Source organism: Trichosurus vulpecula, chromosome 8 (assembly GCF_011100635.1).
Source record: "Trichosurus vulpecula isolate mTriVul1 chromosome 8, mTriVul1.pri, whole genome shotgun sequence".
Lineage (NCBI taxonomy): Eukaryota > Metazoa > Chordata > Mammalia > Diprotodontia > Phalangeridae > Trichosurus > Trichosurus vulpecula.
Genome location: NC_050580.1, coordinates 148,571,399 through 148,596,031, shown reverse-complemented (window position 1 = coordinate 148,596,031; position 24,633 = coordinate 148,571,399). Strand labels below are relative to the sequence as shown.

General features: G+C 40.2%; 1 protein-coding gene across 1 annotated transcript; it reads left to right on the top strand.

The window, feature by feature from the left end:
* Positions 1–1,965: 1,965 nt before the first annotated feature.
* On the top strand, positions 1,966–23,839 carry CIAO2A (cytosolic iron-sulfur assembly component 2A). Its single transcript, XM_036769501.1, has 5 exons — positions 1,966–2,254; positions 12,649–12,813; positions 21,263–21,312; positions 22,011–22,056; positions 23,350–23,839. Exons 1-5 carry the CDS (start codon positions 2,131–2,133, stop codon positions 23,445–23,447), a joined length of 483 nt encoding a protein of 160 aa, XP_036625396.1. The 5' UTR covers positions 1,966–2,130; the 3' UTR covers positions 23,448–23,839.
* The last annotated feature ends 794 nt before the right edge of the window (positions 23,840–24,633 follow it).

Here is a 24,633-nt window from a genome sequence, read left to right as displayed (position 1 = left end):
CCACCTAGCTGCCCCCATCTAGTCTAATCTAACTGCCTTTTTTTTATAGAGGAGGAAACTGAATCCCAAGGGTATTAATTAATGGACACAAATTTGCATAACTAGTTAATGGAGGCAGCTAAGTAGTACAGTGGATTGAGTGCTGGGCCTGAAATCAGGCAGACCTGAGTTCAAATGAGACTTTATACACTAGCTGCCTGACTCTGAGAATCACTTAAGTTTCCTCATCTGTAACATGGGGATGATAATAGCACTTACGTTGCTGTGTTGGTGTAAGGATCAAATAATATGTGTAATGCATTTAGCACAGTGCCTGGCACATAATAGGCATTTAATAAATACTTGTTTTGTTCTAAGGACAGAGCTGCCTGTCATCCTGCTTTGGTGCTTTTTCCCCTATCCTATTTGCTAGTTAGAATAGGGATTAGACCTGTGATGTCGATGGGAAAGGGAACTCCCAGATGAGGAAAAACCTACCAGTGCAGGTCTACCTTCTCTACAATTTAGTCTTAGAAAGTTATCTAGAGCAGTAAGAGGTTAAGTAACTTGCCAGAGTTACAAAGCGTTAAAGGCAGCACTTGAACCCAGACCCTCCTGGCTTCAAGGCCAGCTCTTTAACCACTATTCCAATAAAAAGACAAAAACAAAACAAAACAAAACAAAAAACCATGATGCTTCTCAGCATATAGTAGGCTTTTAATATGAACTTAGTCATCCTCTATAAAAATTAATAATTATAATCTCATCTCTGCTTAAAAGTTAGGGTTGTCTCAGAATAGCTCCAGGATGAAACATCACACTTACTTTAAATATCTTTTTTTAAAAGTGTAATTGGATTAACATGAATGGGAGGTAAATTATAATTCTAAAACAAATTTTATTACATTTAATCTATTCTTTGAATTCCTTATATTAGAGATACTCCATTATCTTCTTTGCATAATCTGCTTGTGATCAAAATAAACAAAATTAATAGGCAGATTACAGCATCAAGATGGGAAATCCAGCAGCATTTAATACACTGCTCCGGCTTGCCTTGTAATCCAGATAAGCAAAAGAAACAGGCAGGTTGCAATATCATAGGGAAAAAATCCAGTAGAATGTCACTTTCTTGAAGACAGAGACTGTTTCATTTTGGTCTTTGTGTACCACATGGTAGGCACTTGGTAAATACTTGCTGAATCGAATTTTTGAAATGTTTCATATGTTCCCAATTGCATAATCTTCTAGAGTACCCTAACAATGGTCAAAAAGGTTACAGGGACTGCATAAATTTAAATGTTGGGCTTGAGGGTGGGTGGGTGGAATGGGGCATTTTGCTTATTTTTGCAGTCCTGATGATCAGGCAAAGGCAATCAATTCTTGTGAATGGTTAAGGAAGCTGTGAGGGCTCTGCAGAGGAGTGGAGCAGAGAAGATCTTGGGGAGGAGGGCAAAGATAACGAGATGCTTGTAAATCTCGCCCTCTCCCTTGGCTAGCGTGGCTCCCAAAAGATTTAGTTAGCATAGCAACGGAAACCCACTTCCGGCCCCGCCAGGAAGTGAGAAAAAGGTTTCCCGGAAATGGCTCTCAGAGAAAGGGCAGCAGGCTCTCTCAAAGTTCCACAACGGATGCTTGTCTCCCATTGTTGCCTCGGGAGTGAGGTACCCAGGATGCGTGAAATAGAGTGAGAGGAGCATACATTCTCTTTTACACAACAGTCTGCCTCTGGTAATGGTGCGTAGGCACTCGAGATCGTGGAATTTGAGAGCTGGTGACAGTAGAGAAGAGCTAGGTTTAATTCAGGGTGGAAACTACAAATCCCAGAATACACCGCTCCAGGTCTACTTCACCGGATGGGCCTTGCGCTTCCCCACACGCCGCGCGCCTAATGGCAACCGCCCTCCTCCCCCATGATCCTCACTTCCCTGATCCCTGCTGAAGCGAAGCAAAGCATTCTGGGATCTGTAGTCCCCAGTGGAACTGCTCCCTATGTCCTTAGCGCGCCCGAACCTCCATTCTCCCCTCCCCACGACCCTTAGGCTTCCTCGATTCACCGCCTTGGGACCAGGAAATTGAAATATCTCGTCTGGGGTGGTGGGAAGACGGTGGCTCGGGTGGGACCGACGCCAGGGATGGCGGAGCGGGAGGATGGAGCAAGTGTCCGGGCTGCTTTCCTGGGCGCTGAGCAGAGTCCTGTGGCTCTCGGGCCGCTCTGAGCGTGGAGCTGCCCGGCAGCCCCGGATCATGGAAGAGAAAGCGCTAGAGGTTTACGGTAACTCTCCTCCTCCGGGGCTGCGCTTGGCGGGATTGGGCATCTTGGGGCGGCGGGGCTGTGGGGGTGGGGGGCAGGGTCGGAGAAGTCCTTTCCCACCGCACCGCTCTGTGTCCGTGGCAGTGTGTATGCTTAGGGGAGCAGGATGTGTCCCCAAGTTCCCCCCGCCCAGACCCGACCCTCAGCACCAAATGCTACTCAATCGTCCATTCCCGTTTCCAGTCTGTAGACACGCACTCTACTGAAATTGAACTGAGGGTCCCAGCAACACTTTATTGGACCAATCAACACCTGAGGGGGGTGTCCTTTATCTAAGGTGAAGTGACTACTTGCATTCAGTTGAACTCAAACAACATTTAAGCTTCTACTATGGGCACTGCGCTGTCAGTCACTAAGCACTTGTTAAGGGCATGCTGTGTACGGGGCACTGTGCCGAGCGCCAAGGAAACGAAGAAAAGTACTAGGTCCTCTGCCCTCTGGGCGCTCACTTTGTAGTAGGGGAGATTGTGCAAAGTAGGGGAAATGTGCAAAACGATGCACGGCCAGGATGAATTGGCGACAGTCAGCCGAGGGAAGGCGCCAGCATTAAGGGGGATCAGGAATAGCTTCTCTTGGAAGGCGGGGTTTTAGTTGGTTCTTGAAGGAAGCCATGAGCTGTAGATAAGGACGGAGAGAATTCAAGGCACAAAGAAGAGCTAGTGAAAATGCAGGCACCCTGGACATGGAGTGTGTTGAGAGACAACCAGGAGGCCAACGTCTCTGAGTCTGATTAGGTGAGGAGCGGTAGAAGGTACAAAGCCTGGAGAGGTAGGAGGGGGCCAGGTGTGGGAGGCTTTGAATGCAAATAGAGGATTTTATTTTTGATCTTATCAAATGATGATAAGGAACTCTTGGAATTTATTGAATGGGGATGTGTGTGACAAGGTCAGATGTGCTTGGGGATTGGGGATACAAAGACATATGATAAACAGTTTTCAGATTCTTTAGGTGAGTACAAGAGGTGACTAGATAATTATTTGAGCAGTAACAAACAATTGGAGGGAGGCAGCAATCAGGAAGAGCTAGGAAATGGCACCTGAGATGAATTTTGAAGGAAGTCAAGGTTTCTAAAAGGTGGAGGTGAGGATTCTCTTCTGGGGATGCACAACAGACTGTGCAAAAGGTGTGGAGGTATGAGGTAGATTGCCAAATCCTGGGAGCAGAAAGTAGGCCATTTGGGCAGAAACATGGAGGGAATAAAGGCATTGGTCCAGAAAGATAGCTAGGCTTAAATATCTAAGGTGTTGGTACTTTATGCTGTAAAAAATTGCCATTTAAGTTTTTTGAGCAGGGGAGAGACATAGTCAATTTGGGGTGCAGTAGGCAGTGGAAAGAGTGTTGGGTTTGGAGTCATATGACCTGGGTTTAAATCCTGGCTCAGACACTTAGTAATTGTTTTTTCTTCACCTACAAAAGGAAGGGGCTGAACTAAATGACTTCTGCAGTCCCTTCCAGCAGCTCTAAGTCACTGATGTGGCCCAACACCAGTGCTTCAGGAAGCTTATTTTAGCAAGAGAGAAAGAAGAGACTGGAAGTGAGGAGGCAGTGTAGTACAGTAGGAGTCCTGGATTTGGAGTTCAAATGCTGCTCTGTTCCTTACTATGAATGACCTTGGACAAGTAAGTCACTTAATTTCTCTGGACCTTGGTTTCCTCCTCTGTGAAATGAGAGGAGCAGACTAGATGAGCTTGAAAGGCCCTTCTAGCTCTGAGTCATTGATCTAGGTGAGAGTTGATGCGTTTTAGCCTTTGGGGGGGTAGGAGTGAGTCCAACAGGTTCCTTTCATCTTCAGTGAAAATAATATTGTTTTATCTCAGCTAAGAACTATAGACTTATAGGAGCTGAGGGCTGGGAAGTACCACTGGAGGTTGAGGGCAGGAGAGGACTTTACTTGAGAGTAGGACTTACTTATTTAAACTCCTGCTATAGATGATTGTCATTGAGAAATGATCTAAACAAATTATCCAAATGCCTAACCACTAAGCAGAGGAAATCAGGGCAGGAAGACCGTTGCTTTCTTGGATCTGGGAAAAATATAATAAAAGGTGACTATTTATAGGATCATAAATTTTAAGCCAGTAGGGACCTGGGAAGGAGAGGGTGGGAGAGGAGGGGGAGAGTCATATAGTCCAACTCCCTCTGTTTTTGTGATTTGGGAAACCCTTGAAGTAAAAGCACTTTTCACTTTCAGAATACTTTTGTAAATCATAACATGAAGTACTCTCTCTTTTCTTAACTCTTCTAGTACTTATCTGAACCACTGGGGCATATAGTACCTTAAATTATTAATTTTCTAGGTATTTATGTCTTATTTTCCAAACTAGATGGTAAGTTCCATGAGAGCAAGAACCATGTCCAATTCTTCATTGTATTCCCCATAGCACAAAACTCCTGGGCACATAGGAGGCACCCGATACATACTAATTGATTGGTTGATAAAATGATGAATAGGACCTCTACTGGGAAAACTTAATATTGTGGTTAAGTGACTCACCCAAGGTCATACAGCCAGCTCACATTGAAACTTGAGACTAAAATACATACTACCAATCAGCTAAAAATCTATCCTATTTTTAACCATAAGGAGATTTTCCTGTCTCTGTTCCCTATATCCCCTTGCTTCAAGTTCTGTTCTTTGGGGCCTAGTCCTCCACTCATTGCTCCTGCTTCTGTCCTGTGGGCCCAAATGAGCAAATCTCTTCTCCTTAACCAAGCGACAGGCCTTTAGGTCCTTGAAGAGTGCTATCATGTTATTGCTTTCTTAATTCAGCCTGAGACTTCATTAGCTTTTTGGGGGGCTGCTATAAGACTGGATGGAGTTGCAGCCCATTAAAATCCCTAGATGTTTTTCACATAATCTGTTGTCTAGTCATACCTTCCTCTGACTTGTGAAGCCGATCTTCAATCCATCAAACACTTATTAATAACCTGCTATAATCAAGGCACTGCTAGGCATTGGGAATAAATACAAGGACAGAAATCAAAGGCCCTGCCCTCAAGGAGCTTACATTCTACTGGAGGGGATACTGCTTATACATAGAAAAGTAAGTAAAAGGAATTTCAAGAGGGAGAGAGAATTAATAGCTGGTAGGATAAGGAAATCCTTCTGTGGGAAAGGGCATCTTGGAAGGAAAGTAGGGATTCTTCCAGGTGGAAGAGAGGAAGGAAAGCATTCCAAACATAGCTAGAATGTAGTCATAGAACAAACCATGGCCCTGGGACAGAAGGTGGAATGTCAGATATAGAGAACAAGGGGGAGGTCAGTTTGGAACAAAAAGTTTGTGAAAGAAAGTATTAAGAAATACTTTTGGAAAGCTAGATAGGAATCATATTGTAGAGTGCTTTAAATGCCAGGCTGAAGACTTTGTCCTAGAGGCAATAGGGAGCCACCGAAGATATTTGAGTCGGGGAATTACACGGTAAGATCTTTGTTTTATTAATAGCAGTTTGGCAGCCTTGCGAAAGATGAGTTGGAGAGGGGATGGTGACCCAATTATGAGGTATTTGTAACAGTCCAAGAAAGAGATGGTGAAGGCCTGAGCTAGAGGAGTGATTATTTGAGTGCAGAGAAGGAGATGAATTTTGGAGCAGTTGTGGAGGTAAAGTCAACCAAACTTGGTAATTGATCAAATCTAGAGGTTGAGAGAGGGGGAAGAGTCAGAATGTTTCCGAGGTACTAAACCTGAATAAGGCGAAAGATGGTGTTTCCCTCAACAGGAGGAGGGACATTTGCAAGAGGAGAGGGTTTTGAGGAAAGATAGAGTTCTCTTTTGGACATTTTGAATTTGAGATGGGTTAGTGATGCAAACTAGATAGATTGATCGTGAGGAGAGTTAGTGATGCAAAACTAGAGTGGGGAGAGAGATTTGGGCTAGATATGTGGATTTTGAGGTCATCTTCTTGGAGAGGATAATTGAACCCATGCGAGCTGATGAAATAGCCAGAAGGAAGGTTATATAGAGAGAAAAGAGCACCAGGCAAAATCTTGAGAAATACCCCTACATAAAAAACCTGAGAAAGAGCATTCAAACAGGTAAGAGGCGAACCAAGAGATAGCAATATCACAGAAGCCAAGGGAAAAGAGAGCACATACAGGAAGGGGCAGTGGTCAGTAGTTCAAAGGGAGGGGAGAGTAGTGATGAAGAGGATTCGGAAGAGCCACTGTGGAGAATATGATGAAGGGTCATTGAAGAATGAGGTAACAACGATCGCCCAGTTGAGATTGGTTTGCAACCTGTCAGTGTGCGAAGCAGCTCTGTGAGGTGAACTGTTCATCTGTGTTGGCAGAGGGGACTTATACATAGGGAGTTTCCTACAGTAATAAAATCCTAAGTCCAGACAAAACAGAGCTGTAGTGAACCCAGATGCTTCTTGTATAACATTCTGCAGCAAGTGATTAGGAATATCAAAAGGGGGTTGGAATGGGAAGGTGGTAAACCAGGGGTGGGTTTTGATTGGCAAGGTGACATTTGTGATTGAGTGAGGATATCAAGAGTAAGTCGCAGTGCATGGCTGACTTGGCTAATAGAGGGAAACAACAGTGAGGAGTGGAGAGGGCCTGGAGGTCAGGGTGAGGGTGAAGACTGGATTGAGGAGCAATCAGGCAGAAGTAGAGTAGGTCCCCAAGCATTTATTAAGTACCTACTATGGGATAAGCACTGTGCTAAATGTTGGGGAGATGAAGAAAGGCAAAAAAACCCAAACACTCCCCACTGTAGAAGGAGCTCACAGTCTAATGAAGGAGACAGCATGCAAACAACCATGTTAAGAGGCAGCAAGGTGGCTCAGTGGATAGAGCATGGGGCCTGGAGTCAGGAAGACCTGAGTTCCAACCTCACCTCAGACACTTATTAGCTGTGTGACCTTGAGCAAGTCACTTAATTTCTGTTTGCTTCAGTTTCCCCATTTGTAAAATAATAGCGCCTACCTCCCAGGGTTGTTTTGAAGATCAGATGAGATAATAATTGCAAAGTGCTTAGCCCAGGGTGTGGAACATACTAAGCACTATATAAATGTTAGCTATTACTAACAGTGTTCAAACAGAATATAGACAGGATAAATTGGGGGTAGTCTTAGGGAAGTCACTTTCTTGCAGTAGGTGGGACTTGAATTGAGACTTGAAGGAAACTAGGGAAACCAGGAGGGAGAAATGAGGAGGGAGAGCATTCCAGGCAAGGGGGACAGCCAGGGAAAGCCTGGAGTCGGGAAATGAAATGCACTATGCAAGGAATAGCCAGGAGTCCAGTGTCACTGGATCACAGAGTATGTGGAGGAGAGTAAAGTGTAAGACAACTGGACAGTTGCAAAGGTAGGAAGAAGCCAGGTTACAATGGGTTTTAAAAGCCAAACAAGGGTTTTTATATTTGATCCTGGAGGTAATCGGGTGCCACTGGAGCTTATTGAATAGGGTCAGATCTGTGTTTTAAGATCAGTTTGACAGCTGAGTGGAAGATAGATTGGAGCAATGAGAGACCAACCAGTAGGGTCTATGGTGGTAGACCAGGAGTGAGGTGATAAGGGCCCACATCAGTGTGGTGACAGTGTCAGAGGAGCAAAAGGGGGCATGTATGAGAGATATACAAGGGTAGAAATGACCGGACTTGGCAACAGATTGATTAGGGGGGCTGAAGGAGAATAGGGAAATGAGATTACAAGGTCATGAGCCTGAATACTAGGGATTGGTGGTGCCCTTGGCAGTAATAGTTAAGTTAGACAAAGGAGAGGGTTTTAGGGGAAAGTTAACGAGCCCAGTTTTGAACATGCTGAGTGTAAGATTCTAATAGGCATTTGGAAATCCCAATTTACAACTTAGGAGAAAAATTAGGACTGGATAGTAGTAGATCTGAGAATCGTTGGCGTAATGATAATTGAATCCATATGAGCTGATGAGATCACCAAGTAAAATAATGTAGGAAAAAAGAAAAGGGAGGGCCTGGGATAAATCCCGGGAAGGGAAGGAGCCAGTATAGACTGAAGGATGAGAAATTATCATTGGACAGAGGTCTTTCAGAGTTATGGTTCGTAGAGATAGGATAGTTATAAGTAGTGGTGTGGCCTTGAGTGTGACCTTGCCTCTGTAGCTGAGGTATAGAGAAAATAGAAGTCTTGTGACGCTTGGAGGATATGAACTGGGATGCCAGGATATTCGGGGAGATAGCAGTGAGTCTATTGTGAGGCAGTGATATGGGTCAGCAAGACTGTAAGCCAGGTTCTGGCTTTTAGCCGAGTGTCGGATTTTACATTTATCTGTGTTAAATTTCGTGTTATTAGTTTTGGCCGATATTAGCCTGTCATGATATTTTTGAATCCTAATTAGTATATTAGCCCTTCCAGCTTTATCTCATACTCAGATTGGATTAATATGTCACCTAATCCTTCATCTAAGGTAACAGCAATCCATTAATGACTATTCTTTAGATTTACTTTTTCAGCTCATTTTTAAATGCTCTTAATTAATGCTCGCTAGAGATCTTGTTCACAAAGATGGCGTTAGGTGCTTGCTAAAATCTTAAGTATACTCGTCTATACTCATAAAACTGGCATTCCTCAGATTGACCAATCTGGTGATTGTAAGAAAAGGAAATTGAGGTTGGTTGAAGTTTCCTTTTCTAAATCCTCACAAAGAGTCCTTCTAATAATACATTGTAGAATCTGACCAGGAAACAAAAGTCATGCTCATTGTCCTATGGTTTGCATATTTCATTCTCTTCCCTTTTTAAAAATGAACATTTGCCCTTTTCCAGTCCTTTGTCAGTTATGGAGTTCCACCTTCTCTCAGTCACTACTTACTTGTCCTCTTGTTTGCCCTGAACTTTCCCATATCCTTTTTTTTTTAATCTCCTCCTTAAAATTGTCCCAGAGGCTTTTTTTGGGTCATGCTTACCTTTTAAGAAATGTTTTATTGATTCTCTTAATGTCACTTCTAAATGACTCCTCCCTACCATTCTCTGTCATAACAAATAATTATATTTAAGGAAAATGAACCAACACATTGACCATGTCTGACTATGCTATGCCTCATTCCCTGATTACAGTTCACCATCTGTTTACTAAGAGGAGAAAGGTGGTAGGACACTTAGTTCTTTGGAGTCAAGCTTGGGCATTGTATTGATCAGAGTTCTGTTATCTTTCAGTAATATGTTCTTCTGCACTATTGTGGTAATTGTGTAAATTGTTCTCTTGATTCTGCTTACTTTAGTCATCATCTCTTCAGGGTTTCCCAGGTATCTCTGAATTCTCCACATTCATTTTATTCTGGTACAATAATACTCCCTTAATATACCACAGGTTGTGCAGCCATTCCACAGTTGTTGAGCATCCACTTTTTCTGTATTTCTCCACCACCTCAGCTTAATCCGAACTTTAGTCCTCTTGACACTGTTCTTGCACTATTTGTGCCACACTGTTGTTCTCCATTACCTGTCCTTGCTTTTCTTGTTCTATACTTATTTTTTTTAAGATATGCTGAGTTCCTTTTTCATTGGTCTCTTTAGACATCTCTTCCTTTCTTTTTGCCTCTTCAGAATTTCCTTCTCAAGGGCTTCCAGTCTTGAGGAATTGATTCTGTAGAATTTTCGGCTGGTGATCTTAGCTGTATTTTGAGATCTTCTTTGCCAAAATGCATTGTGTTAGTCAGACAGTATACCTGGCTTTCCCCCCATCTGGGAGGCTAGGTGGTGCAGTGGATGGAGTGCTAGGCCTGCAGTCAGGAAGACTCATCTTCATGAATTCAAATCTAGCCTTATTAGCTGTATGACCCTGGGAAAGTCACTTAGCCCTGTTTGCCTCAGTTCTTCATCTGTAAAATGAGCTAGAGAGGGAAATGGCAAACCACTCCAGTATCTTTGTCAAGAAAGAGTCAGACATGACTGAAACAACTGAACAGCAGTATCATAGGTGGTAATTTTCCCCCCAAGGTAATTTTCCTACTATTTACACTTCAGTGATCAGTTTCTCCTTATTTCTCAGAATGGGTTCCAAAATATTTCCCTTATAACACTTCCCCTTCTTTTTGAGGAAATTATCATTGCACGAGTAAATAATGTATATTAAGTGCTCTAAGACTCTTTAAGTTGTTGAACGGTGGCTGACTTACATTGGTAAAAGAAACTCCTCACCAGGAGCTCCCTGGATCAGTGAATTCAGAGGTCCACTCCCTATCTCCGTCTCCATCCTACTTTTGACAGACGATGAGCTCCAGCAGATGTCTAAATAAATGAAGCCCCTATATCACCTATCCATGTGTGATTTATGATTTGTTTCCTGAATTTCTTCTCTCTTCCCTCTCTGGATCTAGGTGTTGTATTTTCATGATGATAATGCTTCTCTTCTTCCATTGATCTTAACTCAAATCCTTTCCACTATGTGGAAATCCACTGGATATTCTCACATGAGCATACCTCTTTGTGTACAGTTCTTCCCCTGCACCATTCTATGGATTTTGTTTTTTCGAATAAAGTAAACTGTTCCGTTTTTTGCAAAGTCTCAATAAGGTAGAATTTGCCTCCTTGCATTAGGAATCTTAATTCACTTTATAGCTCATAAACTTGTTGCATTTATGTAGTGGCATTTGAAGCCATCCTCAACAATCCTTACTCTTTCAAATCTTTAATCTCCCTTGTCTCCTAGTTCTTTCCCTACTGCTTTCAAATAGCCAAATCTCCTATATCCTTAAAAAGCCTTTACCAGACTTCACCATCCCCTCAAGCTGTTTTCTAGTCTCTCTTCCCTTTCTCTGCCAGATTCTATGAAAAAAAAGTTGTTAATGCTTTCTACCCATTGCCTCTAAGCTAAAATATAAATTTTTCTGTTTATCTTTTAAAACCCTTTATAACTTGGCCCAAACCTATCTTTATAGCCTCATTAGGCATTAGTCTCCCTCCCATTCTCTAATCTACCATACTGGCCTTCCTACTCTCCCTCATATACTCCATCTCCCATGCCTTCGCACTGGCTATCTCCCACGGCTATAATGTACTCCCTCCTTACCTCTGTCTCATGGAGTCCCTCTTTTCTTTTAAACATCATTTACACAAAACCTCTCCTGATTCACCCCAACTACTGGTGCCTTCTCTCTCAAACTACTTTGTACTTCACTACTTTGTATATGTTTTTATTTATTTATTCACTTTATGTATGCATTTGTTGTCTCTTCTGTTTGTCTCTTCTGTTAAGCTTCTTGCAAGTAGAGATTGTTTCATCCTAGGTACCTGTATCCCTAGTACCTAATATGATAACTGGGACATAGTAGGTGCTTAATAAATATTTTTCGATTGGTTGGTTTGTTGACTTTGGCAGGAACCCACCCCACCCCCACCCCTCATATAACACTATTTTTTAGGGCAAGGCAACATTTCCTTCACCTGTTAGGGTTCTCAGAACCAAAATCCTTAGTCATTTTTACAAAGAGAACTCTTCCTGTTAGTAGCTCTCAAGGCATAGTTTCTTATTACACTAGGGGCTTCATTCCTCGATTATGTAGCTAGTAACAGTGTTATGTGTAACAAAAACCATGGCTCAATAGAAGAACATTGGATTTGGAGTCAGAGCTCCTGCGTTTGGATTCCAGCTTTGCCACTTATGGTTTATCTGACCTTAGGCAATCTACTTTTCTCTGAGCTTTAATTTCTTCATTTGTAAAAGGAAGATATTGAACTAGAAGACCTTTGAGAGGTCCCTTCCACCTCTAAATCTGTGATCCTATGGATTCCACACCTGAGTATCAAATCTTAATTTTTCAGAAGGTAAAAGTGATCTTTCCTTTAAATTTGAACTATTTGGCCATTCTTAGCATTGCATATTTCCTCTTGGGCAGCGAGGTTGCACAGCGGAAAGAGTGTTGGGCCTAGAATCAGGAAGACTCATCTTCATGAGTTCAGATCTGACCTCATTGTGACCCTGGGCAAGTCACTTCACCCTGTTCGCCTCAGTTCCTCATCTGTAAAATGAACTGGAGAAGGAAATGGCAGACCACTTCTTTACCAAGTATCTTTGCCAAGAAAACCCCCAAAAGGCTCACAAAAGAGTCTGAAATGACTGGAACAACTCAGCAACCACAATACTTCCTCTTACCTGTGTATCTTCTTCATTATCAACCTAAAGATGAAAGACTTTCCTAAATTTAAGATCTCAGAAACTGGACATGATGTAACAGCCCAAGAAAACAAAAAAGCTAGCAAAAAAAAATTCTTTTAAAAAGAAATTAGCAATGAAAGTGCATGCCAGAAGCCTGGTTAGTTATTATACTGGTTGCTTAAGAGAGCAGGGAAGAGGACAGCACAAGAACTAAAAAGCAGTTACTTGGTTTAGAGTATTTCTGTCAGTAAGTGACTCACTTTCTGTGATACATTTTTCAGATCTAATTCGAACCATCCGGGACCCAGAGAAGCCCAATACTTTAGAAGAACTGGAAGTGGTAACAGAAAGTTGTGTGGAAGTTAAGGAGATACATGAAGAAGATTATCTGGTTACTATCAGGTTCACACCCACAGTACCTCATTGCTCTCTGGCCACTCTTATTGGTAAGCTTAAAGTCCTTCACAGTCCTTTAAATTTTAACTTTAACTGAGTTAAAGTACCAGAACAGCCTTAACAGTACTCCCTTTGCCCCTGGGCTCAAGGTACCCAATGACACGTAAATGGAGATGAGTCTAATATCCTTCTTCGTTTTGAATGTTCGAGTAGAGACAAACGTCTCTTTTTCTCTTCTAGAGCTCACTACTGTTGCTACCTCTGTCCCCCTCTTGTTGTCTCTCACTGTGGTTTGCATGTGGACTCTTATTAGCAAAAAGTTACATTTCAAAGAACATTTGTAGACAGAAATGAGTCAGCAAATTGGGTGATTGTGGTATGTTTTCCACTTGCAAGGCTATATTTCATTGTTTAAGATGAGCCATTAATGGGGCTGCGTAGCCAGTTTTATAAAAATATACCATCTCTTCTAAGCTATTTATTTACTCTGTGAAGCATGCATGTTCAGTAATGTTCAAATAGTCATCTTTTTGTTGTTCATTATGACAGAATTGTCATTCATAATTTTAATTTTGCAAATTTAGCTTCCAGAAGGAGTTCGTTTATTTTTCACATAACTGCCCCTATACTTTAGGTATTCTGCTAACTGGTTCCCGAATGATGTGATCCAAACTATAAGGAATGTATTCTTCCCAAAAACTCAGATAGTGGCTGTCTGCTGGAGGTGCCACAGATTTATAACCATGGATTTCGATGCTTTGTATTAAAAATAAAACTCTTGAATTAATACAGCTAAAGGTAAATAAATATCATAGTACATATTTTCCAAAAAATTAAAAAAATTATTTATTTATTTTTATTTTTAGTTTACAACATTCAGTTCCTCAAGTTTTTGAGTTTCAGATTCCACGCCCCACCCCACCCAAGATGGTATGCAATCCGATAGAGGTTCTACATATACCTTCACACTAAACATTTTCACAATAGTCAAGTTATAAAGAAGAATTATAACCAGTGGAATGAACCACGAGAAAGAAAAAACAAAACAAAAATAAAAAAAAAGAGAGCAAATGTTTACTTCAGTCTGCATTCAGACTCTGTAATTCTTTCTCTGGACGCGAATCACTTTTTCCATCATGAGTCTTTTGGCGTTGTCTTAGAACCTTGCATTGCTAAGAAGAGCCAAGTCTATCAGAGTTAGTCATCAGAGATACCGTGTGTCTGTAATTGTGTGTAATGTTCTCCTGGTTCTGCTGCCCTCACTCAGCATCAGTTCATATAAGTCTTTCCAGGTTATTATGAAGTCTGTCTGCTCCTCATTTCTTATAGCACAATAGTATTCCATTACATTCATTACTACAACTTGTTTAGCCATCCCCCAATTGATGGGCATCCTCTTGATTTCTAATTCTTTGCCACCACAAAAACAGCTGCTATAATTATTTTTGAACATACGGGTCCTTTTCCCACTTGTATGATTTCTTTGGGATATAGCCCTAGAAGTGGTATTTCTGGGTCAAAGGGTATGCACCTTTTTATAGCCCTTTGGGCAAAGCCAAACAAACTTTTAAAGCAACCTAACTCCAAGACTCAATTGGGAATTTTTCTCCACTCTCTATTTAGTGGTTATTCTTAGTTATTTTCTTCCCTTATATCTGTTCCCAACTTAATAAAAGCAGTTTTAGGCTCCTTTTAATCACCTCCTTTACTTTTGAATCAAAAGCCTCTATTGATTGGCACTTGTCCTTTACCTTGTGTTAAGGGTACTTAGACTTAAGGAATGATCTTTGTCACAGCATTGAAAGACCCTGGTGTAGTGTCAGGAGCACTGAATTTGAAGTCACAAAACTTGGGTTTGAAATAATTCCTATGCTACTTATTAACTGGTTGGGCTAGATGATTTCTGACATCCTTTATGGTTCTAAATCTGTGATCCCATGATGATAGATTTTGAAAAAGTAGATTTCAAAAAGTTCATAGGAAGGATAGGCAGGATCCTATGAAATAAATTCTACAGAGAAAGTTAGCCTAAGTGAGATAGAAAACTCTTAAGAATGAAATTCTGAAGACACAAGGGGAGGCAATTCCATTGTGAAGGAAGAAAATTTTTTTGTAGAGATACTAATAGATATGCACGGGGAGCCCATTAAACAAATTGTATTTTTAAGATGTACAGAAGATGGATGCAAGGGCAGTTAACAGGATGAATATAGGTAAGCATGCACAGTCCTGCAAAAATATTCTTAGTACTAAACTACAGAAGGAGTTGAGAAATTGCCAAGGAAAAATAAGGACAACAAAAAAGTATTTTTTAAAAGCTATCTGGGGTAGGACTTCTGCTTGGAGGATGGGTGGGATAATGAAAACCAACAGCAGAGAGATGACCAAGCTGGTCGTTTCTTATTTCCATTCTGATTTTCTGCCAAAGTTAATGGCCTTTGACTTGAAATAATAGAACAAAGGTAGTTAATAGGGAGTTAACACTCCAAAATAAGGAAATAGTAGTAGAGCATCTAATTGCCTTTGACAAATTCTAGTTACCTGTCCTTGAAAGAACCGGTGGGTATAATAGCTAAATCACTGATAGTGATTTTTGGAAGGTCATAGAAAATGGGAGAGATATCACAATATTGGAGAAGAGCAAATAGCTTGTGTTTCTTTTTTTAAATATATTTTTATTTCATTAATATTTTCCAATTACATGTAAAAAATTTTAACGTTCATTTAAAAAGAGTTTAGTTCCATATTCTCTCCCTCCTCACACCTTGAGAAGACAAGCAGCATGACATTGACTATACATGTGAAATCTTGCATATTTTCTTACTAGCCTTGTTGCAAAGGAACACAAAAAAATCCCGAGGAAAATCAAGTTTAAATAAAAGTATGCTTCAGTCTGCACTCAGAGTTCATTAATTCTTTCTCCAGAGGTGGATAGCATTTAATGGCTTGATTTTCAAAAAAGGGAGAGAACAGAATCTGCAAGATAATAGGCCAGTGAGCTGCGCTTCAATTCCTAGGAAAATTCTAGTATGAATCATTAAAGGGATGGGTAGTGAATATCAAGAAAAAGAAATTATGATTAGAAAGACTTCATCAAAAATAGGTCATGAAAGACTGATCTTATTACCTTTTTTGATAGGGTTACTGAACTTATAGGGTAATGTTGGAGAAATAGTTTGCAAATCTTCTTCTCATAATAGATTTCATGCTATTCTTGTGGAAAAGATGGAGAGATGTGGAGGTGATCATACAATTAGATGGATTCAGAACAGGTTGAATGGCTGAATTCAGAGTAGTTCTCAATGGTTCAGTGTCAGCCTGGCAGGAGTCTTTGAGTAGAGTCCTCCATATATTTCATGCTTGGCCCTGTGCCAATTAACATTTTTTGTCAGTGTCTTGGTTAAAGATATAGATGGCATGCTCATCAGATATACAGATAGCACAAAGCTGGGAGGAGTGGCCAACACTGTGAATGACAAAATCAGTATCTTAAAAAATCTTGATGGACTCGAAAGTCTAGTCTGAAATCTAGACTGAAACTAATCCTATGAAATTTAATAGACAGAAATGTTAAGCCTTGCACTTGAGTTCCAAGCCAAACTTCATGAGTAGAGCATGTGGACAGTGCGTTTTAATGCTAGTTTTTCTGTCAAGGATCTGAATTGGGGGAGACTTCTGGATTGCAAACTCAGCCAGAGCCAGCAGTGTGTGATGTGGCAGCCAGAAAGGGTAATGATGACCATTGATTTTGGGATGTGCATGGAATGGAATGTTATTGGTCTCTAAGAAATGATGAATAGGAAGAATATAGAGAATCATGGGAAGACTTCTGTAGACTGATGCAGAGTAAATTAAGCAGAACCAATTGAGCTATTTTTTCTTCTTCTTTTTTTTGTCTTTATAAGGAAGGAGATGGGAAGAGGGATATTGGAAAATAGAGGTGATACTCAAGCCAAAGGTAGCAAGAACAAACTTACTTCCTTTCAAAACAAAAAACCAAAAATTAATTTGATCTTGGGCAGCATTAAGAGAGACGTAGCTTGCAGGAATAGGGAGAAACTAGTCCCTTCCATGGTTTGCTGCTTTCTAAGGTAATTCCTCCATAATAAAAACATTTTTAAATTTTACTTATGTCTTTGCTTACATCTCTCTTGCTTTCTTTTTCTGTCTCTCAGAAATACTAGGAGCCTTTTTCTTACCAAGGCTAGGAGGTGCTTCTAGGCTTTTGCTTTTTTTCTTTCTCACCCTTTTAAGATGCTCTCCTAACTTCAAGGGTCTATAATTTCTATTGGTGTAAATGTTTCCTCTATCTACACAAATTACAGTTTCTCTCCACCTTATTAGGATTTCTTTGGAGGTTTCTGTGACTGAAAAAAAAAACCAAACCTATCACCTGGTGGCCTTCCTTTCTGGTAATGACCTTCTTCATCCTCTATCAAGGCTGGTCATTGGGCAGCAGACTTAAAGGGCATCTCCAGGGCCTCCCCTGAGCCTTTCAGGCTTGGTGGGACTTGCTAGAGCTTGTGCTCTTAGACCCAAGGGTCAGACTCTTGGCTTGTCCCTTCCCCTTGTTTATAAATCAACATACAACATAGGTGTTTACTTATCAACCCTGACTTGCTAATATCCTTTAGTGAGAGCCTTTAGCACCTGTTATGTTTATAAACTGCCACTGAAACTTTAAAGAAAGCTGTTGCTTAATTACTATGAAACACGTTAAGTAAAACTTGAACAGAAAATTAAACAGATTTAATTAATTACACTGGTTTTATAATTAGCCGTTCAAGATCAAGAGCTCTCTAAAGCACCCTTGCTTATTCCATAGAATGTTGTTCTATAGTTTAAAAAAAAGCTCCTTTTATTCTTTTTTTTTGAACTTCTTTTATTCTGAACTTAAATAGCAATTCAAATGAGCATTTACATATATGTAGTAGAATTGAGTGTGAGAATAATACATGAAATTGTTCCTCTCTATTATGTACAACTTGCTTTTTAAAAAAATTAGGTAATAAATCCTATGGGTTATTTAAAATGCTGTCCTGCTTGTCTGGCTCCTTTGGGCTTTCCTTCTGTTCTCTTTTAAGCACAAAAAAACCCATCTTTCCATAACCGTCTTTTTTCCTTTTTCTTTCTGATTTTGACAACCCTATCCCTAGCTTCCCTCTCGCTTTTAAGACAAAACCTTAAAGAAACCTTAAAAAAAATATGCGTGGTTAAGCAAAACAAATTCTCAAATTGACTGTGTTCAGAAATGTTTCTTTCCGCAACTTGAGTCTGTCACCTCTAGTTTCATTAGAAAGGTTCATAGAATGAGAAGTAAGAAAGGAAGGAAAGATAAATTTTGAGCTGTGTATTAGCTAGATGCTTACCAATGTTTTCCATGTTATCTAATAGTGTCTGTGGTGTTAGTTATGTAAGCACTTAGTTATTTAAGAAGAAAGGGAAGTGAGGAGGTGAAAAAAATACATAGCATTTAAGTGAATGGATATTGGTGGAATAGCTAAGACCACCAGAGGAAATCTCTAGTATGGGGGGGAGGTGTCAAGAGGGAGTGCTAATAAATAAATGCTTAACCCTGTGTGTTAGCTAAGGTAGGTTAGATGTGGCAAGAGCATGATATAATAAGAACAGCACTGGGTTTAGAGACTGAAGACCTCAGTTCTAATGCCAGTTCTGCCATTTACTCATCATGTGACTTTAGGCCGCTCTCCTCCCTTCTCAGGGCCTCACTTTCTCTGTAAAATTGGGGAGGTTGAACCAGGTGACCTCAAAGGTCCCTTCCAGCTCTAAATGTTCCTTTGCTCCTAAGTCACTTAACCTTTCTAGGTCTTGGTTTTTCCTTCTATAAAATGGAGTTAAACCAGATGATCTCAGAAAGCTCCTTTAGCCCTAAATGTTATGTTTTGAGTAGCTTCTGTTGTCAGTCTTCAGTTTGGAAAAGTTTTTGCCTGAGATGTATTCTCCTCTGTTGGAGTGTGGCCAAGAACCTCCCTATTAACCAGTTGTGTGAGCACATGTCAGGGCATTGGAAAGTGCTAAGTCTGAATTGTATGGATGGCTAGGTTATCACATACGTTGTGTCAAACAGAAATTGACCCAAATGAGTGATCTCTGGTGTAGTTCTGCGGGCCACATTGCAGTTTGTGAAATAGTTGAGTAGACCACAAGTACCTTTGGGTGCAGTTTTGGTGTGACCACATAGTCTCCAGGAGCACTTTCCAAGTTAATATTTTATTCTTGTTCCCCTTCAGTTTTTGATGGTCCTTTCACTCTTCCTTCTCATCTTCATTTATATCAGAAATATGCAGCAGACAAGGGAAGTGAGACTGAGGAAGGGGAAGGGAGAAAGGGAGTAGTGAGAGCCATCAGAAACCTTTTTCTAGGCCACTAAGCCACAACCTAGATAAAGTCCTGTATAAACCAGCCATTTGGAAGGAGATGATATTTCGGATTCTTACTCTTCTTGGGCAAAGAGCAGTTCAGTTATTTTGTTGGCACTTTCAAGAGGTCTTCAATCACTGACTGTATTTGTAAAGTCCTTGAATACACTTCAAGGGTTTTAGTGTGGGCTAATATGGTCATTGTTGAAATTTGAGGCTGTGAATATTGTGTTAAAATGGCTGATGTGCTAGATTGGCTTTTTGTACTAGGAAGTAGACATTAACGCCCACCTGTAGGGAGGCATTCACCATAGTTGAACTAAGTTGAAATTACCAAACAAAGGTAGGGACGGATTTGGACTGGAAGATAATTTCATCACATTCTGAACAAGAAATACTGCAGTTGAAATCAGGTGCTATTTATGATTAGAATATGTCATCTGAGGATAACTAATTTGGGAAAGGACACATAGGAGAAAGAACAGCTTTTATAGACCTTCTTTAAGACTAACCATGTACATCGCTTTTAAAGTAATATTTTCCTGCTGAGTTGGTCTGTGCTCCCACCCTTCTTATTTTCTCATTTCTTTTTAAATGATTCTTGTAGCATAGCTGATGGTACTTAGACCAAACACACATTGATTTCACGATGCTATAAAGGTAGCAGGCCTAGAATTAGGATGAAGTGGAGTTGTCATGGTCATTTTTTGCTTGTTTGAACCCTGGAAGTTTTCCTAGCAGGTTAACAGTACCCCAACAGTACCATCTACTAGGTGCCAAGATGTATGAATTTCTCTGAGAAATAAGGCTGGGAAAGTGGAAATGGTGTTATATCACTGTGGAACCTGTGTTGGATCCATGGTCTTTTCCTTGTGGGGATTCTGTTCAGTGGGGTAGATTACCACTCTTTTGTACTTTCTCATCCTGTGTGACTCTTATTTATGGGTTTTTTTTAAAAAATCCTCCATGAAGGACCTTCCCAATGCACTGGAAGCTTTTTTTCTGGCTCCTTTAATATATCATGAATACTGTGGGTTGCCCACCTCTAATCCACACTTTCGTTTTGACTACATGCCTCGCCACTTCCTTCTCTTGTTCCAGTTTCTTGATGGTATCTTTGACGTCACTTCTCATTTACAAGTCATCTTTGCTAGTATAATAAGCTCACATTTATATAACTCTCTAAGGTGCTTTATCTCCTTGCATTATCTCATTTGATCTGTGAAGATCAACCCTATGTAATAGCTATTATCATCCTACTTTACAGATTTGAGGAAACTGAGGTTGACAAGAGTTTAAGTGATTTGCCCAGTGTCACACAATTAGTCAGTGTCAGAGGCCAGATTTGATCTCAGGTTTTCCTGACTAGAAATTCGCCAGTCTATCTACCATGCCGTTTTCAGATACCTATAATGTGTAGCCTTTTCACTCACAGTCTGTATACGTGTCATTGTCACCTACTTTAAATTTCTGCAGCCTGAAAGTCTCTGTTCATGATTTGAGCAGTTTAGTAAAAGTTGTTTGGGGGCAGCTAGGTGGCGCAGTGAGTAGAGCACCAGCCCTGGAGTCAGGAGGACCTGAGTTCAATTTCGGCCTCAGACACTTGTCACACTTACTAGCTGTGTGACCTTGGGCAAGTCACTTTACTCCAATTGTCCTGCCTTCCCCCCACAAAAACAAAAAACAAAAAAAAGTTGTTTGATTGAGTGACCTTATGTGGTTAGAAAATGTAAGGCCAGATTTATTAGATAAGTGTTGAATTCTCTTTTACTTTTAAATGTTTGCCCTAAGAACATCCAGTAGAGAAGGCATTAATCCTGAATTTGTCCTCTGTAGCCATAGAGAACACCAGACTTGACAGATTTCTTGTGATTTCCTGTAGCATGTGGAAACTCTACTTGTTTGTCTCTAACTTTTATGTGGTCCTTAATTTACTAAGCAGTTTAGGATGAGTCACTATCAGTGGCACCCACCCAGCATGCCTCCTTTCAGTCTTCCAGGGGACAGCCACTGTCACATAAGGATGGTCGGACACATGACAGTGACTGCTGTCACAGAGGCACCACTGACCGCTTTGTTCAAAGCTTGTCAACATAATTCCTTTCTCTATTTTTCACAGGGCTTTGCTTACGAGTAAAGCTTCAGAGGTGTTTACCTTTCAAACATAAGGTAAGGAAGAACATTTTTGACCAACCATTCTAAATGGCATTCAAGTTGCGAGGCCTTGTTTACTTCTCTATGACTGATGACAGATAACTCATGTTGCCCAGTCATGTGAGAGACCTGTGAGCCGGTGGAGTTTGAACTTTTATCAGTCATTTAGTGCAGCAACTATGCATCTGATGTACCATGCTCACAGATGAGATGAAGCAAGTGTTCCATCAGTAAAGGCACTCAGAGACTTATAGGACTTATAAAAGGAGGGGCTTAAACCAGAGATTCATTTCCTGAGGTCCTTTCCAACACTGATATTCTTTGGTGCTGTGGTTCTGTCTCAGGCCAGAAGCATGTATGTATATAGTCACTCTCAGTGTTCACCAAGAAGTAAATAATAGATTCTCAGGTTTTCTGTGTTAGAAATTTCTTTTGTTTATCATGTGCAGTCTGCCTTGTTATTTGCAAAAGAATTTGTATTAATTTAATGAATCATTCTTGATGGCTGTTTGAAAAGCTGGCTTTATTTTTTAATCCATAATTTCTAGAAAAGAATTGCAATACTGAGGGTTTAAGTTTAACCCAAAGCTGCACAATTCTATATTGGCATAAATAGAACTCAGATCCCCAGATTCTTAGCCTGTGACTTGCCATACCTAACCCTGTTGTCTTTAAATGCTTTAATGTTTGTGTTTCATTTTCTTTATCTCTAGTTGGAAATCTACATTTCTGAAGGAACCCATTCCACAGAAGAAGATAGTAAGTGGTTCTGAAACATTATAAAAATGGATATTTTAGTCTTTTGTGGTGAATACTGAATCATACAGTTAGCCAGCAAATATTTACAGGGTAGTTATGTGCATGAAGTAACAAGGCATGTATTGGTTACTCTTTCATTGGTGGAGAAACCTAAGGCATTTTGAAATTGGGATTTTATCCATGGTAATTTAGAGACTGAGCAAGCCTGGTCCCAGAGTGAATTGAATTTTGGGTAGTCCTGTGGCAAATAAGGGCATGTGACATTAATGGAGAGGGAGCTGAACTTGGGATCCAAGGTCCTGGGGTTAATAAGTGGGAGGTCTGCCATGCTCTGTGAGATCCTGGGAAAATCACCTAGAATATCTGAGTCTCAGTTTTCTCAGGGTTGTTGTGAGACTTAAATTCAGTAATAATAGATGTGAAAGGACTTTGTAAACTGTGAAGCCCCAGTGCCAGCATGAGGCGGTTTCTTCCCCTTTATTAGAGAAATGAGAAGGCCTTGTTAGAACTCAGGTGACCTTGAATCCATTCAGGCTGTTTTTTTAAAAATTATTTTTTATAATTGACAAATCTGTTAACAGTACTGTAGTGATGTGAATTCATGTGACCCAGGCCCGGAATACAGTGGAATGTGCCTTTTTTAAACAACGTGTTTGGGGTGGTAAGAATAATAACCTGCATTAATATCGCTTTAAGGTTTGCAAATCAATTTCTCTACAGTAGCCTTATTAATAAATAAGGCAAGTTCTATCTTCATTTTGCAGAAGGGGAAGCTAGGTTTCAAAAGGTTAAGCAGCTTTTCGATGGTCCACACAGCCACTCAGTATTTGAATCCAGGTCTGCTGTCCATTGTTCTTTCCACCGAGTCCTGCCTTTGGGGCTGTAGTGAGTACTATATTCAGATAGCTGGATGAGGCTATGCTTTATTTTCTAAAAGATTCACTTTTACCACAAATCCATGAAATCCAATCAGTGATAGGAAAACAATTAATTATACTCCGGAACCAATGAAATCATGGACCACAGGACCTAGTCTAGTACCTGGTACGTAGTAGGTGCTTAATAAATGCTTGTGGATTGGTTGATTTTCTAAAACAAAAAAAGAAAGAAAAGGAGTAATTCCACCAAGAAGGCTGTCTATAGCAGTTGCACGCTGTGGTAAAAACTGAAGTCAAGGTTTAAGTTATAAATGCCCAGATGGTTGAGTACTCTGATTCCTTGGGTGTAAACAATGTTGATTGCCTCCACCTGTTGACATTATTATCCGTTAACATTATTCTTTGTATTTTGCAGTAAATAAACAAATCAATGACAAGGAGAGAGTAGCAGCTGCGATGGAGAACCCCAACTTACGGGAAATTGTCGAACAGTGCGTCATTGAGCCTGATTAGCAGCTTTTATGAAAGTCACCAAATTGTAATCGTTTGATATATTTGTTTAACTCTTTGTTAAATAGATGCCCTTTTGTTTATTACTTGGACAATTTGTACCTCCAGGCACTTTTTTAAAAGACCATTTCCCAAGCAAGACTTAATTATAAGGTAGTACCTATTCTTTTAATGTATGTAACATTCTCAGGTTTTATCACGTTTGATGATCAGACAGAAGAATATTTTCTTGTTACTGTGGATAAGCCGCATGACTATTTTTCAGATGCCCATTCTGACACCACACTATTCTTTGGCAGATCAACTATCCCTGCTGTACACAGACAAATCAGGCTTCAATCATTTACTCTGTAAAAATAGAAATAAAATGCAGATGATTCTTATAATAAAACTGCCCTATTGTTTCAGTGTTTTTTGAATTTCTGAATAATAATCTGAATGTTAACAGAAGATATTTTTAAAATGTTGGCTCTGTTGATCTGTTTACTTATGATCCCAGAAGTTGGAGTTAACCCAGGAGCCAATTCCTAAAAGTAGAGGCAATGAATGTAGTTAACAACAAATGAGTGGTCTATGGTCTGCGTTTGGTCTTAGAACGTTTGATGTTTCAGAGGAGTGGAGGGCATCTTCAAAGTAACAAATTTCTCTCCTAGTTTTCAGATTCTTCTTCTCTCACTTCATCTCTCTCCATGTCCCCCATTTCTCTTAATCCGTTGCTTTGGGTGATTGTACCACTAAAATTTCCCTTTAGGTACCTTTCACTAATAGTCTCAGTCTTGTTTGGAGAATTTCTTAATTATTGCATCCGTATTCAGTCAATACTTTAAAGAAATTAATTCAGACTATTCATTGGAAGTACAAATACTGAAGCTTAAGTACTTTGCCCACATAATGAGAAGATGAGACTCAGTTGAAAAGACCCTGATGTTGGGAAAGATTGAAGGCAAGAAGAGAAGGGGATGGCAGAGGATGAGACAGGTAGTGTCATGGAGGCAATGAACATGAACGTGGACAGCCTCAGGTAGTGGAGGACAGAAGGGCCTGGTGTGCTATGATTCATGGGATCACAAAGTCAAACCCGACTGAACAACAAAATGCTTACTGTTTTACCTTTTCTCCACAAAATTGAAGATGTGGTTGCCAAAGTAACCATTTTCTCTCAATATAGATTTCAGATTCTTTCTCTATC